Raw genomic sequence first — 16,852 nt, 5'->3', positions numbered from 1 at the left:
GCAGCCCCACGCACCAGGCTGTCTCTCCATCTCCTTCCTCCAGGTGCTCCCGCCTGTCCAGCCCTGCCAGGGTCTCCCTCCTGTCCAGCGCTGCCAGAGTCTCCCATCTGTCCTGAGCTGCCAGAGCTGCCTGTCTGTCCTGAAATGCCAGAGCCACCCATCTGTCCTGAGCTGCCAGAGCCGCCCGTCTGTCAGGAGCTGCCAGAGGCGTCCGTCAGTCAGGAGCTGCCAGAGCCGTCCGTCCGTCAGGAGCTGCCAGAGCCGCCCGTCTGCCAGGAGCTGCCAGAGCCGTCCGTTAGTCAGGAGCTGCCAGAGCCGCCCGTCAGTCAGGAGCTGCCAGAGCCGCCTGTCAGTCAGGAGCTGCTGGAATCACCCTTCACTCCGGTGCAGACGGAATCACCCTTCACTCCGGCACCGCCGGAGTCTCCCGCCTGTCAGGTGCTGCCGGAATCTCCCGTCCAATCGGGGCCCTCCACAGTCCGAGGTCGGCGGCGAGGGTCGTCGCTCCCAAGGAGCCACGTAAGTGGGCCGAGACTATGATGGAGTGGGGTCCACGTTCCACGCCAAAGCCCCAGAGCCGCCACCGCGGACAGCCGCCCACCCTGACCCTCCCCTATAGGTACAGGATTTGTGGCCGGAGTCTGCACCTTGGGGGGGGGGGGGGTACTGTCACGTTCTGACCTTAGTTCTTTTGTTATGTCTTTGTTTTAGTATGATCAGGGTGTGAGTTAAATGGGTAGTCTATGTTCTTTTTTCTATGTTGTGGTTTTGTGTTTGGCCTGGTATGGTTCTCAATCAGAGGCAGGTGTCGTTCGTTGTCTCTGATTGAGGATCATACTTAGGTAGCCTTTTCCCACCTGTGTGGTGTGGGTGATTGTTTTCTGTTATGTGTATGTCACCTTACAGAACTGTTTCGTTTCATTCTCCTTTGTTATTTTGTTTAGTGTTCTCTGTTTAATAAATATAATGATGAACACTTACCACGCTGCGCTTTGGTCCTCACCTCATTCCCACGACGAGCGTTATAATTAGTTGATCAGTTGAATCAGGTATGCTCGTACAGGAATAGATCAAATACATGGAACTGGGGGAACTCAAGGAAATGTCTGGAAATCACTGTTCTGGATAATGTAACTCAGAGCTACAGCGTACAGAAAATATTCAGACCCCTTCCATTATTCAAAATTGTGTTACGTTATAGACTTACTCTAAATCGATTACAGAAATGTTTCAATCTACACACAATACCCCATAATGACAAAGCCCGTTTTTTAAATTTTATTTTTGCAAATGTAATCAAAATAAAAAACAGGCATACCTTATTTACATAAGTATTCAGACCCTTTGTTATGAGACTCCAAATTGAGCTCAGGTGCATCCAGTTTCCTTTGAACCTCCTTGAGATGTTTCTACAACTTGATTGGAGCCCACCTGTGGTAAATTCAATTGATTGGACATGATTTGGAAAGGCACGCACCTGTCTATATAAGGTCCCACAGTTGACAGTATATGTCAGAGCAAAAACCAAGCCACGAGGTCGAAGGAATGTCTGTAGAGCTCCAAGGCAGGTGTGTGTCAAGGCACAGATCTGGGGAAGCGTACCAAAAAACCTCTACAGCATTGAAGGACGCCAAGAACACAGTGGACTCCATCATTCTTAAATGGAAGAAGTTTGGAACCACCAAGCCCTAGAGCTGAGCAATCGGGGAGAAGGTCCTTGGTCAGGGAGTTGACCAAGAACCCGACGGTCACTCTGACAGAACTCCAGAGTTCCTCTGTGGAGATGGGAGAACATTCCAGAAGGACCACCATCTGCAGCACTCCACCAATCAGGCCTTTATGGCAGAGTGGCCAGAAGAGAAGCCACTCCTCAGTAAAAGGCACATGACAGTTCGCTTGGAGTTTGCCAAAAGGCACCTTAATGACTCTCAGATCCATGAGAAACCAGGTTATCTGGTCTGATGAAAACAAGATTGAACTCTTTGTCCTGAATGCCAAGCCTGAATCTGCCAAGCCAATGTCTGGAGGAAACCTGAAACCTGGAACCGGGATGTTTTTCAGCGGCAGGGACTGGGAGACTACCGTAGTCAGGATCGAGGGAAAGATGAACGGAGCAAAGTACAGTGAGATGCTTGATGAGAACCTGCTCCAGAGCGCTCAGGACCTCAGACTGGGGCAAAGGTTCGCCTTCCAACAGGACAACAACCCTAAGCAGACAGCCAAGACAACACATGAGTGGCTTCGGGACTAGTCTCTGAATGTTCTTGAGTGGCCCAGCAAGAGCCCGGACTTGAACCCGATCGAACATCTCTGGAGAGACCTGAAAATAGTTGTGCAGCGATGCTCCCCATCCAACCTGACAGAGATTGAGAGGATCTGCAGAAAATAATGGGAGAAACACCCCAAATACAGGTGTTTTAAGCTTGTAGCGTCATACCCAAGAAGACTCGAGGCTGTAATCACTGACAAAGGTGCTTCAATAAAGTACTGAGTAAAGGGTCTGAATACTTATGTAAATGTGATATTTCAGTTTTCTATTTTTAATAGATTTCTAAAAACCTGTTTTGTGTGTAGATTGATGAGGGAAAAAATATTTAATCAATTTTAGAATAAGGCTGTAACGTTATCAAAATGTGTAAAAAGTCAAGGTATTTGAATACTTTCCGAATGTACGGTATATAGACAGATAGTTTGGCAATTGCTTTTTCAAGCAAGATGCTTTGCAAACCTTTTCACTGTGAGGACCAGCCGGATGCCAAGATGCGACCAATATGGACGACGACTATATCCTAAAATAATTTTTGCTTGTAATCATAATATGATTTGCCTGCTTAATTGCTTACACATAACTTAAAGCAGTCTGAAGTGTAAAAGTGTTTCCCATAACCCTGTGACCCAGACGTCAGGACACCAAATTCTAATGAGGAACTGACAGTCCTACCTTGACCTTGCTAAACTGATGAATTTCACTCTCTGTATGATGAAACATGACAAAGCAACAGAAATCTCAAAAAGACTCACTGTTCTCATTGTTCAAATGGCATTTAGTAGTGATAGAATTTTCTATAAAAGTTTAATTCAATATTAAATAAACTATAACCCCTTAAAGGTAACCTTATTGCAAAGTGTTACCGGAACTGGGTATATAATAGTATTCTAAATGGATAAGCACCTATTGGAATGGGAATAAAATGACCTTCTTGTGTATCGACTGGCAAATGTTTTAATTTCTGCACATGCTCACAGTGAATTCTTCAGACGTGGTCGTGGTGTGCCAAGTACAAACATGGAGACACAGTATAACTGGGAACACTAAATACATACAACCCGCATGGACCTTCAGTGTTTGGAATTCTTGAAACACAGTTTGGGAAAAGCAAATGTCCTCTTCAAAAAATGTTGTCTTGAGAGAAGACAGACGTGTCGTAGTGGCTGAGTATTTCACCCCTCTGATTCAGTGTTTCCCAACCCTAGATCCAGGGACCGACATGGCGGGTTGCTGTTGACCATCAGAGTGTAAGCTGACACCGACTTCTGACACAAGTCTCAAGTGTTCATTTTAGTTTGAATTCAAATGGTCCTCCAAAGAAGAGGACCATCGACAGAGAAAATGTAGAAACACAGAAAAAACACATGATTTCACATGTGGAAAATCATATGATTTCACATGTGTTTTCTTGGAACAATTCACATGTAAAATTGTGTTTTTTCCATGAGGAACTGCTCTTATTAACATAGCACCCGGACACCCACTCAACTGCTATACATATATATGTACACTATAATATGGACTGGTTGTTCATTTACAAACACTGAGTAATCTCTTATATTGCAGTTAGGCACGCACATTTCCACTAGTTTCCACCAGTGTTTCCCCTAGCTAGAGCAGCCCTCCACCGCCTAAAATGATTTGCCCTCCATTGGCTTCAATTTGTAATTTTTATCCCAGCTGCCCTAGATGTTGCTTCGAGGGCTTTTGCATCCCGCCTAAGGAAGAATCTAATATAGGGGAAAAACTGGGTATACAGTTCTCATGGTCCAACTTTGGGAATCGTCTGAAAGTTGTAAAACTGGCCACTGGCCATCGACATCAGCTTAGGAATTAAAACGTAACGTAGGCCACTGTCTTTTGACCACTAAAATAGGTCACACAATAAAAAGACAGAAGTCAAATTCGGCCCTCGTCAAGTCAGCACAGGAAATGTCAAATCAATTGTAGTGCAGAGTAAGCAGCCCTGCCAGGATGCATAGTTGGGCTTTCCTCTCCCTCTGTCAGTTACAACTGTCAGCCCAACCACTTGCAGCTCCTTCAAATAGTTTTTGTAAATAAAGGAAAAAAGACATAAAAAAAGAATCCATTAAAATAGTTCATATGAGGGGGAGAAATGATCTTGAGTGTTTTTAACACCCGCCTTTCCATTCTCAGGTCCGAAAAAGTGTGTTGACTAACCACCCTTGCGTTGTTTCTTTTGTTCTCCTTTGTTGGGTGTTCTTCCTTTCTCCCCTATCCGCTTCTCCCCTTGTTGATGGCAAACTAGTGTGGCGGCCATCTTGGTTTACCAGGTCTCAGAGGTGTGAGGAAGTGGAGAAGCAAAGCTTGAGGGTGTAAGGGTTGGAACCATCTGCAAAGAAAGACAGAAGAGGAAGAAGGGATGAGGAGAGGGTAGAAAATACATGACTTGCACACATGTTTAACTCTATACATTTACTTTGAGGTGTGTGTGTGTGTGTGTGTGTGTGTGTGTGTGTGTGTGTGTGTGTGTGTGTGTGTGTGTGTGTGTGTGTGTGTGTGTGTGTGTGTGTGTGTGTGTGTGTGTGTGTGTGTGTGTGTGTGTGTGTGTGTGTATGAACATTTGCTCTAAATAATCATGTGCTGACACTAGAGTCAGTTTGAGCAATGCCCTGGTGGGATATTTAATGAAGCAGAGGCAGTAAGTTAGCCAGCGAAAGACTCTGAAAGATTCACTCCATATAAAAGGACAACTTATTAAGTGTTACAGAGTGTTTTTTAAAAGAGACATGATCAATGAGTTAACTTTGATAAACACTTGGTAGCAACATTTGTTCCATAGATTTCCTAGATCACAGGGGAGGTAGCCTGCAGGTATCATTGCTTACTACTTGTTACGGTCACCACCGACAAATCCATGATTATCGAAAACTTCAACAAACATTTCTCAACGGCTGGCCATGCCTTCCGCCTGGCTACTCCTACCTCAGCCAACAGCCCCGGCCCCCCCGCAGCTCCTCGCCCAAGCCTCTCCAGGTTCTCCTTTACCCAAATCCAGATAGCAGATGTTCTGAAAGAGCTGCAAAACCTGGACCCGTATAAATCAGCTGGGCTTGACAATCTGGACCCTCTATTTCTGAAACTATCCGCCGCCATTGTCGCAACCCCTATTACCAGCCTGTTCAACCTCTCTTTCATATCATCTGAGATCCCCAAGGACTGGAAAGCTGCCGCAGTCATCCCCCTCTTCAAAGGGGGTGACACCCTGGACCCAAACTGTTACAGACCTATATCCATCCTGCCCTGCCTATCTAAGGTCTTCGAAAGCCAAGTCAACAAACAGGTGACTGACTATCTCGAATCCCACCGTACCTTCTCCGCTATGCAATCCGGTTTCCGAGCCGGTCACGGGTGCACCTCAGCCACACTCAAGGTACTAAACGACATCTTAACCGCCATCGATAAAAGACAGTACTGTGCAGCCGTCTTCATCGACCTTGCCAAGGCTTTCGACTCTGTCAATCACCATATTCTTATCGGCAGACTCAGTAGCCTCGGTTTTTCGGATGACTGCCTTGCCTGGTTCACCAATTACTTTGCAGACAGAGTTCAGTGTGTCAAATTGGAGGGCATGTTGTCCGGTCCTGTGGCAGTCTCTATGGGGGTGCCACAGGGTTCAATTCTCGGGCCGACTCTTTTCTCTGTATATATCAATGATGTTGCTCTTGCTGCGGGCGATTCCCTGATCCACCTCTACGCAGACGACACCATTGTATACACTTTCGGCCCGTCATTGGACACTGTGCTATCTAACCTCCAATCGAGCTTCAATGCCATACAACACTCCTTCCGTGGCCTCCAACTGCTCTTAAACGCTAGTAAAACCAAATGCATGCTTTTCAACCGATCGCTGCCTGCACCCGCATGCCCGACTAGCATCACCACACTGGATGGCTCCGACCTTGAATATGTGGACACCTATAAGTACCTAGGTGTCTGGCTAGACTGCAAACTCTCCTTCCAGACCCATATCAAACATCTCCAATCGAAAATCAAATCAAGAATCGGCTTTCTATTCCGCAACAAAGCCTCCTTCACTCACGCTGCCAAGCTTACCCTAGTAAAACTGACTATCCTACCGATCCTCGACTTCGGCGACGTCATCTACAAAATTGCTTCCAACACTCTACTCAGCAAACTGGATGCAGTTTATCACAGTGCCATCCGTTTCGTCACTAAAGCACCTTATACTACCCACCACTGCGACTTGTATGCTCTAGTCGGCTGGCCCTCGCTACATATTCGTCGCCAGACCCACTGGCTTCAGGTCATCTACAAGGCTAGGCAAAGCTTTGCTAGGCAAAGCTCCGCCTTATCTCAGCTCACTGGTCACGATGGCAACACCCATCCGTAGCACGCGCTCCAGCAGGTGTATCTCATTGATCATCCCTAAAGCCAACACCTCATTCGGCCGCCTTTCGTTCCAGTACTCTGCTGCCTGTGACTGGAACGATTTGCAAAAATCGCTGAAGTTGGAGACTTTTATCTCCCTCACCAACTTCAAACATCAGCTAGCTGAGCAGCTAACCAATTGCTGCAGCTGTACATAATCTATTATTAAATAGCACACCCATTTTCACCTACCTCATCCCCACAGTTTTTATTTATTTACTTTTCTGCTCTTTTGCACACCAATATCTATACCTGTACATGATCATTTATCACTCCAGTGTTAATCTGCAATATTGTAATTATTCGCCTACCTCCTCATGCCTTTTGCACACATTGTATATAGACTCCCCTTTTTTCTCTGTGTTATTGACTTGTTAATTGTTTACTCCATGTGTAACTCTGTGTTGTCTGTTCACACTGCTATGCTTTATCTTGGCCAGGTCGCAGTTGCAAATGAGAACCTGTTCTCAACTAGCCTACCTGGTTAAATAAAGGTGAAATAATAAAAATAAAAAAAAGCATTCACAAGCCTTTATAATGTCTTATAATAATGCTTATAATATGTCATGTCTCTTTATGTATCAACATTTCAACTGAATGCCTGGTATACTAGTCAGGATCATGTTTCAAGAATCAAGTTTTAATGTCACATGCACAAGTACAATGAAGCATACTATATACAGGAAATATTTAAAAAGTAAGTTCCAATATCATATTTACATGTGCAGGGATACTGGAGTGATGGAGGTAGATATGTATAGGGGTAAGGTGACTAGGCAACAGGATATAATATAAACAGAGTAGCAGCAGCTTGCATGTGAGTAGGTGCGCGGCTGTGCAGAGACAGTATAAATGTATTTGAATATTATGTGTGAGTGAGCAAATGATGGAGTGAGTGTTTGTGTGTGTGTTGTGTTGCCTCAAGGGGTTACTCCTTATATTCTGTATTCAGAATTTTTTCAGCTAACTGGAAACTTAGGCCTGCCACCCACTAAGAGACTATGGCGTGAGGCTCTCTGTATGAAAGCCATTATTATTAGAGAAAACAAAGCTTTCTCCTGCAATGTTCCTCCTCTGCCACAAAAACAAATAATGAAAGAACATAATGGAGGTGTTTGGGGGGGGATTCCATTTTTGTTTTGTCAATTGGCTTTTGTTTGTGTTGTCAGCCAGTGTGAAGGTGAATAACTGCAGTGAAGGGGAGGAACACAAGGGAAGAATAAAATAAAAATGTATTGAACTTGTATTGTAGTCGATAAATAGAGAAAGTGAACAAATGTGAACGATGAAGGCCAGTGAGGAAGAGGCGTCTAGCGGCTAGCCTGGCATGTTGATTCTATCTGGCATTGTCCGGATGTATATTTGCATCTCACAAGAGAGAGCCACACCTTCACCGTGGCAATCTCCAGGATGAAACGTTTCCACAGACGTCCTGGGGTCACTGATATCAGAAGAGGAGTGACAACTGTTACTGTGTGAATTAAATTGTAGTGTTTGGTTTGTTTCAAGAGCTTATAAAGAGCTGCCCATTTTGATGTCTTATTGCATTTGATGTTTTCTGTATTTTTAAAGTAACTGGACAGCTCACGAGTGGCGCAGAGGTCTATAAAGGCACTGCATCTCAGTGCTAGAGGTGTCACTACAGACCCTGGTTTGATTCCAGGCTGTATCACAACCGGCTGTGATTAGGAGTCAAATAGGGCGGCGCACAATTGGCCCAGCGTCGTCCGGGTTAGGGTTTGGCCGGGGTAGGCCGTCATTGTAAGTAAGAACTTGTTCTTAACTGACTTGCCTTGTTAAATAATGGTTCAATTAAAAAAAAGAGATAACATTTTTTATATTGGGTTAATGGGTTATCAGGCACATTCCTGTTTAACGGTCATAACATTAACATTGATTAGAGTTGATTAAATAAGAATCTGGGTGTGTTGTTCCTACCTTTTGTTTTCACTAGCAAAGTGTTACGAAGTGTTAATTCAGGTTGGGGTACGTTCCCGCTTGAATTTGTTTAAGAGGGGAGTGAATTCTGTTATGCCGGTGAGTGAGGACCCAAAAGCGACTTAACAGAAACAGAGTTTATTCAAGTCCAGACAGAAAAATAGCAAATCCTGAATCCTTAACAGGAAATGTCCAAAAGGGGATAACAGAAATCCTCTAGTTTGTAGAGGGGAATAACAGGATTAGCGGCCACAGACTGCAGGTCTCTTCGGGTAGGCGCAGGCCGTAGCTGACAGAGACACCTGCTCACACGCAGCATCTGATGAAGGCAAAAACACGACAGGACGGAACAAGTACACAGCGAACAGCAAACAAGGATCCGACAAGGACAGAAGCAGAAACAGAGAGAGAAATAGAGACTTAATCAGAGGGCAAAATAGGGGACAGGTGTGAAAGAGTAAACGAGGTCGTTAGGAGCATGAGGAACAGCTGCGAGCAGGAACGGAACGATAGAGAGAGAGAGGGATAGAGAGAGAGAGGGATAGAGAGAGAGGGAAAGAAACCTAATAAGACCAGCAGGGGGAAACGAATAGAAGAGAAAGCACAGGGACAAGACATGACAATATATGACAAAACATGACAGTACCCCCCCACTCACCGAGCGCCTCCTGGCGCACTCGAGGAGGAACCCTGGCGGCAACGGAGGAAATCATTGATCAACGAACGGTCCAGCACGTCCCGAGAAAGAACCCAACTCCTCTCCTCAGGACCGTAACGGGAAACGATGAAGAGGGAATCTAGTGCAATTACTATTATAAAAATGAGACACGGGTAGAGAACTGTAAGAGTTAGAGCAATCAGGACCAAACAGGCCAGGAGAGTAACAACTATGGACAAACTGAGAAACAGCAAGGCTAAGACCAGGAACAGGAGAGAGGCGGTGGCTGTGGACAGACTGAGACACAGCAAGTGCAGGAACAGGACCAGGAGAGATGCGGTGGCTGGGGACAGACTGAGACACAGCAAGGGCAGGAGCAGAAGCAGGAAGAGAGTTACCGGACTTAGTCTGCGCGCAGTCCGAACAAGCAGCCACGAAACGGCGCGTGTCACGCTCCTGAGTAGGCCACCAAAAACGCTGGCGAATAGAAGCAAGCGTACCCCGAACGCCGGGGTGGCCAGCTAACTGGGCAGAGTGAGCCCACTGAAGAACGGCCAGACGAGTAGAAACGGGAACGAAAAGAAGGTTCCTAGGACCAGCGCGCGGTGACGGAGTGTGAGTGAGTGCTTGCTTTACCTGTCTCTCAATTCCCCAGACATTCAACCCGACAGCACGCCCCTCAGGGAGAATTCCCTCGGGGTCGGTAGAGGCTACAGAAGAACTGAAGAGACGGGTTAAAGCATCAGGCTTGGTGTTCTTAGTGCCCGGACGATAAGAAATAACGAACTCGAAATGAGCGAAATACAGCGCCCAATGAGCCTGACGCGCATTAAGTCGTTTGGCAGAACGGATGTACTCAAGGTTCTTATGGTCAGTCCAAACGACAAAAGGAACGGTCGCCCCCTCCAACCACTGTCGCCATTCGCCTAGGGCTAAACGGATGGCGAGCAGTTCGCGGTTAGCCACATCGTAGTTACGTTCCGATGGCGACAGGCGATGAGAAAAATAAGCGCAAGGGTGGACCTTATCGTCAGTATGGGAGCGCTGGGACAGAATGGCTCCCACGCCCACCTCTGACACGTCTACCTCGACAATGAACTGTTTAGTGACGTCAGGTGTAACAAGGATAGGAGCGGATGTAAAACGCTTCTTGAGGAGATCAGTACAACAATCATACGACCAGTGAGGAGGAAGGGAGTTGGCTCTGGACCGACTGAAGACCGTGCGCAGATCATGATATTCCTCCGGCACTCCTGTCAAATCACCAGGCTCCTCCTGTGAAGAGGGGGCAGAAGAAACAGGAGGAATAGCAGACATTAAACATTTCACATGACAAGAAACGTTCCAGGAAAGGATAGAATTACTAGACCAATCAAAAGAAGGATTATGACACACTAGCCAGGGATGACCCAAAACAACAGGTGTAAAAGGTGAACGAAAAATCAAAAAAGAAATGGTCTCACTATGGTTACCAGATACTGTGAGGGTTAAAGGTAGTGTTTCACATAATATACTGGGGAGAGGACTACCATCCAAGGCGAACATGGCCGTGGGCTCCCCTAACTGTCTGAGAGGAATGTCATGTTCCCGAGCCCAGGCTTCGTCCATAAAACAGCCCTCCGCCCCAGAGTCTATTAATGCACTGCAGGAAGCTGCCGAACCGGTCCAGCGTAGATGGACCGGCAAGGTAGTACAGGAACTTGACGGAGAGGACAGAGTAGTAGCGCTTACCAGTAGCCCTCCGCTTACTGATGAGCTCTGGCCTTTAACTGGACATGAAATGACAAAATGACCAGCGGAACCGCAATAAAGACAGAGGCGGTTGGTGATTCTCCGTTCCCTCTCCTTAGTCGAGATGTGAATACCCCCCAGCTGCATGGGCTCAACACCTGAGCCAGTGGGGGAAGATGGTAGTGTCGGGGAGAGGGGGAACACAGTTAACGCGAGCTCTCTTCCACGAGCTCGGTGACGAAGATCTACCCGTCGTTCTATGCGAATAGCGAGTTCAATCAACGAATCCACGCTGGATGGAACCTCCCGGGAGAGAATCTCATCCTTAACCTTAGCGTGGAGTCCCTCCAGAAAACGAGTGAGCAACGCCTGCTCGTTCCAGTTACTGGAGGCAGCAAGAGTGCGAAACTCTATAGAGGAATCCGTTATGGACCGATTACCTTGACATAGGGAAGACAGGGACCAGGAAGCTTCTTTCCCAAAAACAGAACGATCAAAAACCCGTATCATCTCCTCCTTAAAGTTCTGATACTGGTTAGTACACTCAGCCCTTGCCTCCCAGATAGCCGTGCCCCACTCCCGAGCCCGTCCAGTAAGGAGAGATATGACGTAGGCGATACGAGCAATACCCCTGGAGTACGTGTGGGGCTGGAGAGAGAACACTATATCACACTGGGTAAGGAACGAGCGACATTCAGTGGGCTCCCCAGAGTAGCACGGTGGGTTATTAATTCTGGGCTCCGGAGACCCGGAAGCACAGGAGGTAACCGGTGGATCGAGTCGGAGATTGTGAATCTCCTCCTAGAGGCCGGAGACTTGGGCGGCCAGGGTCTCAACGGCATGTCGAGCAGCAGACAATTCCTGTTCGTGTCTGCCTAGCATCGCTCCCTGGAACTCGACAGCAGAGTAGAGAGAATCCGTAGTCGCTCGGTCCATTCTAGGTCGGATCCTTCTGTTATGCCGGTGAGTGAGGACCCAAAAGCGACTTAACAGAAACAGAGTTTATTCAAGTCCAGACAGAAAAATAGCAAATCCTGAATCCTTAACAGGAAATGTCCAAAAGGGGATAACAGAAATCCTCTAGTTTGTAGAGGGGAATAACAGGATTAGCGGCCACAGACTGCAGGTCTCTTCGGGTAGGCGCAGGCCGTAGCTGACAGAGACACCTGCTCACACGCAGCATCTGATGAAGGCAAAAACACGACAGGACGGAACAAGTACACAGCGAACAGCAAACAAGGATCCGACAAGGACAGAAGCAGAAACAGAGAGAGAAATAGAGACTTAATCAGAGGGCAAAATAGGGGACAGGTGTGAAAGAGTAAACGAGGTCGTTAGGAGCATGAGGAACAGCTGGGAGCAGGAACGGAACGATAGAGAGAGAGAGGGATAGAGAGAGAGAGGGATAGAGAGAGAGGGAAAGAAACCTAATAAGACCAGCAGGGGGAAAACGAATAGAAGAGAAAGCACAGGGACAAGACATGACAATATATGACAAAACATGACAGAATTCGCTCATACTTTGAGAACTTGCTACCAAGCTCGTATGTGTATCAGACACACATAGTTTTTTTTCTTTTCGAGATTATTCTGAACTGACGACATGTGTAACCACGTTAAGTCTTAGCCTATTGGGGATAATCATTTACTCTGTGTCATTCTGTACTGTATCATGTATTTCATGTACACTGTAAATGTTTGAGTGTCAATTATTTCATGACTAATACATTGTATTAGTTGAATTGAGTAAATGCATTCCTCGTTTTACAGAGTAATTATTTGATTGACTATTTGCCTTTCATTTGATCGTTGTTAATTACACTAAACACATAGCACATGCTTGGGTACCAACTTGACATCCCTGAGCTGCTTGCCTCAATAAATGAATGCTTGAACATCGCTCGCGAGGACTAGCTATTTGTATCTAGCCTCTTAGTAATTGCATAACGGTGCAAGATAGACACACGTTCATTATAGTCATACTGAGTCGGTGATGCAATGATTCACCATCGTGCTAGATCCTCCAGACAGTCTATTGCATTTATTCACATAATAATGGAGTCCGATTGATAAATGCAGTTTATTATTCAGCCTAATTTCCACCAACCTACAGTACGACTGTTGGAGTTTTATTAGGGAAACCCCTCAAAAGAAGTGTAATGCAGCCTGTCGCATGGAGTGAAGATAAGCACCTCTTAATGACATGCACAAGCTAGCATTACTACCTAGCTTTATTCCATGCTACAGGCTAGTGATACTTCCTCCAACATGATGTCCTCTATAAGGTTCAAATCTGAGTGAAAAAACGGTTTACAATGAAAGTCACTTAGGCTGCATTTAGACGAGCAGCCAAATTCCCCCCCAAAAATGTTTTCTCACTATTTGGTCTTTTTGGCAATCAAATGAGCACTGAAAAAGATCTGGTGAAAAAATCTGATGTGATTGGTCAAAATACCAATTAGTGTCTAAACACAGCCTTAGATGTGGCCTACAGTATCAGAATTAATGTTAACATATACATTTCAACTATCTTATACTTTTTTTGGGGGGGGGTTCTATGCAATCAGACTGTGCTAGTCAGCTATTGATTATTAACATTATGCTTAGGTAGTATAGTTGTTTTGTTAACTGATAAGGGGGGGGGGGGTTCCCACTAAGCTAAGTTATATGGAATTATCATACCAAGAATCATTTAGCTATTTGATTTATGATTTTAGGACCCCTTCATGTCTAATTGTTTTTTGAGGCCTTACTGCTATTACACCATACAAACGCATTGAATAACAGATTCACTACACGGAACAACAGATCGTCCCAACAAAATATCAAAAGGATGTTTGTTCTGATGTCTCTCCTATATCTGAGAGATATAAGAGAGATCAGGAAACGTTTATATATACATTTTTTTTTAAAAATATGTATTTAACCTCTTATTTTTGGCACTAAAAAGTTTAAGCCCTGTCTAAACTGGGGGGGGTTCTACTAAGCTATATGTATTCGTTTTAAGAAGGTCATACCAAGAATCATTTAGCTATTGATTTAGCATTTTATGACCCCTTGAAGTATCCCAAATAAATATTGCTATATATATTTGATGAAAACTATTTTGGGCCATAATGCCCTCTCAAACGCATTTATTAACAGATTCACTACATGGAACAACAGACAGTCCCCCCCCAAAATATAAAAATAATGTTTTTTTTCTAAAATGTCTCTCCTACATCTGAAAGAAATAAGAAATATCAGGAAACATTTATTTTTATTTTGACATGTATTTAACCCCATATTTTTTGGCATTAAACAGTCTCCATATACAGTACTTGTCACACCCTGATCTGATTCACCTGTCCTCGTTATTGTCTCCACCCCCTCCAGGTGTCACTTGTTTTCCCCAGTGTATTTATCCCTGTGTTTCCTGTCTCTCTGTGCCAGTGTATGTATCCCTGTGTTTCCTGTCTCTCTGTGCCAGCGTATTTATCCCTGTGTTTCCTGTCTCTCTGTGCCAGTTCGTCTTGTATGTCCAAGTCATGTGCTCTTCCATACATTTTTTCAACTGGTACCGGGGACCTTCAGACGAGTATTGTGAGGCCTATGGGCATCCTAGTGCAAACACTGACATGTACATTTTGTGAGAAGACAGATTTTTGGGATGTCTCATGTTCTGACAAACACCGCTCTTGCTCTGTCACCTTTCACTGCAGATGCGGAATTGCGACATAGGCGGACACGGTGGATTGAGATGCATCCAATGCAAAAAAAACTGATATCTCTCTAGCTGAAACTGACGGATTTTGATGGGGAAATGTGTATTATTCTAATTAGATTTTCGCGGGGGGGGGGGGCGGACATCAACCTTATTATTTATTTTTGGGGTGGATAGTTGCAGTCAGAACCATGTTAAATGTCTCGAAGATGTCACTTAAAAGAGACAGAGGAGGTGGCATGGGTGTTCTAGAGGTTTTCTTGGGCTGCAGTCTCTGGCACACGTGGTGTTGGCATAGGTTTGAATCCAGCCTACTGCCTTGTGACCCATTCTGTTTCTATCATTCTCTCATCATCTCTCGCTCTTTTTTTTCTGTTATTGAAGCAAGCATTCTGATGTCATTCTCTCCGGAGCAGGACACAGTACTTACTTGGAATTCTGATCTGGTGGTGGTTGAGGACTGTTAGAACCTCCACAGCATGTGTCTTGTTGTCAAATTCGAATAAGCCTGAGATAGTTTTTGAGCTGGCTAGAAGGGAGTGGGAAAGCATTTAGAAAGCATTTAGAAACATTTATAGGAAAATCATTCATAATGGTCTATTCATATCAGTCATAGTAGAATAATATTAATCTATTTATATTATTCCTTATTAATTACATTTATAATCTAGGTGCCTAGCTGTTGCTGACACATTATTTAGAAACAGAGCTGAATGTCTATGACTAGTACCTCTACTGAATTGACTCATGTTATATAATGTCCATTTAGTCCAATATAATGAATGAAATGAGCACTCACGTTTTGCATCAAAGACTTTGAACTTGATGAAACCGGGAACATCATGCTCTGTACATAACTAAACATAAAGCACACAACAGAAAAGGTTCAACTATTGCATCAACATTGATTAATTCAGTGTGTTGTATATATTATCCACCAGATGGCGATGTTATGATATGAATCTCAACACTGGACAAGAAATAGGCTTCTACAGGCCAGTGTTATTCAAACCTGGTCTTGGAGGCCCACTGGGCTATTGTCTCTCTGGTGCCAAATAACTTGACATAATGCAAAGATTTGAATGACTGTTTATTAAAATGTTAAGAACTATCTCCCCACTTGCTTGTGTCTTCTCTACCCATTATCAGGGTCATCCAAAATGTTTAATTCCACTATAGAAAGGGTTCAACCTCTCCTTACCCCCACCTCCCACCTCTCAAGACATCAGTCACCAATCCAGCCTAAACAGCCACCCCTTCCCCCCTTCCCTCCCCTCCACACCCACCCTATGCAGCTCGTCCTCAGTGATGCAGGGCGGGACATTGTAGAAGTGCAGCACAGCGGCAGGCGGCTGGATGATGTTCTTGGATGCCTGGCCCACGCTGCTGAAGCGGTTGTTCCGGGTCATGGCAAAGTCCTTGTAGCTGCTGCTGCCGTCCTCCAGCTCAAACACCTGACTGGGGATGACCGCATGCTGCTTGGATACACTGGAGGGAGGGAAAGATCAAGGAAGGGAAGGAGGGAGGGATGAATAGATAGATATGTAGATGGGAGAGGAACACAGCTGCTAGATTTGCAGCCATAGATAATCTATATGTAATTCTATGTTTCCTCCTATAGTGGGTGAACAAAAAGGAAGCACATTAAATGGGGTTTATGCAGAGGTACAGATAGGGACAGGAAGAGTAAACATAAAAAAACTGTCTTGACCCTCTAATAACAAATTGGCTCTCAAGGGCCGAGGGGAGCGAGAGGTTAGGTATGTATCGGCTTAGTGCTGTGAGACTAACTCCCAACGGGTTGAAGGGGATTTATGAAATGCCCTTTAAGTTTTTCAATGCTATGCAGTCTCTCATTCAGAGGCCTAGAGATGGCTATGGCAGCGCCATTTTTAACATGCTATAATTATTCGGGCAATTGTTTGTATTGTAACATGCTATACTATTTGGGGCATGGTTTATAGCATGCTATAAGAAAAATATGTATTTCATGCCACGACATCCATCTCTTTCACAACATATAGCATGTTACAAACAATGCCCCACATGTTGCAGCAATGTCTTCAGATTGGGTATGCAGTCAGTAACTGGTGGACTGTCCGCCAACATAATGAAATGCTGTTTGAATTCCTTACGGCGG

The 16,852-nt window shown here is 45.0% G+C and overlaps 1 protein-coding gene across 2 annotated transcripts in view; it reads right to left on the bottom strand.

The window, feature by feature from the left end:
• Positions 1-3,200: 3,200 nt before the first annotated feature.
• The window catches only part of LOC124016308 (heterogeneous nuclear ribonucleoprotein L-like), an 81,935-nt gene continuing 68,283 nt past the window's right edge, over positions 3,201-16,852 (bottom strand). The window contains exons 10-13 of one of the 2 annotated variants that reach the window (XM_046331855.1): positions 15,999-16,200; positions 15,512-15,569; positions 15,143-15,241; positions 3,201-4,622 (exon numbers count right to left, since the gene is read on the bottom strand). In XM_046331855.1, the coding sequence (XP_046187811.1) occupies positions 4,567-4,622; positions 15,143-15,241; positions 15,512-15,569; positions 15,999-16,200 (415 nt within the window). In that variant the 3' untranslated portion in view covers positions 3,201-4,566. Of the gene's footprint in view, positions 4,623-10,496; positions 10,554-15,142; positions 15,242-15,511; positions 15,570-15,998; positions 16,201-16,852 lie in introns of those variants that run through there. The other variant, XM_046331856.1, reaches the window with a different exon arrangement.

The sequence above is a fragment of the Oncorhynchus gorbuscha genome, linkage group LG26 (genome assembly GCF_021184085.1).
Source record: "Oncorhynchus gorbuscha isolate QuinsamMale2020 ecotype Even-year linkage group LG26, OgorEven_v1.0, whole genome shotgun sequence".
NCBI lineage: Eukaryota > Metazoa > Chordata > Actinopteri > Salmoniformes > Salmonidae > Oncorhynchus > Oncorhynchus gorbuscha.
The sequence above is the reverse complement of the archived record's forward strand: the minus strand, read 5'-3'. Positions and strand labels throughout refer to the sequence as shown.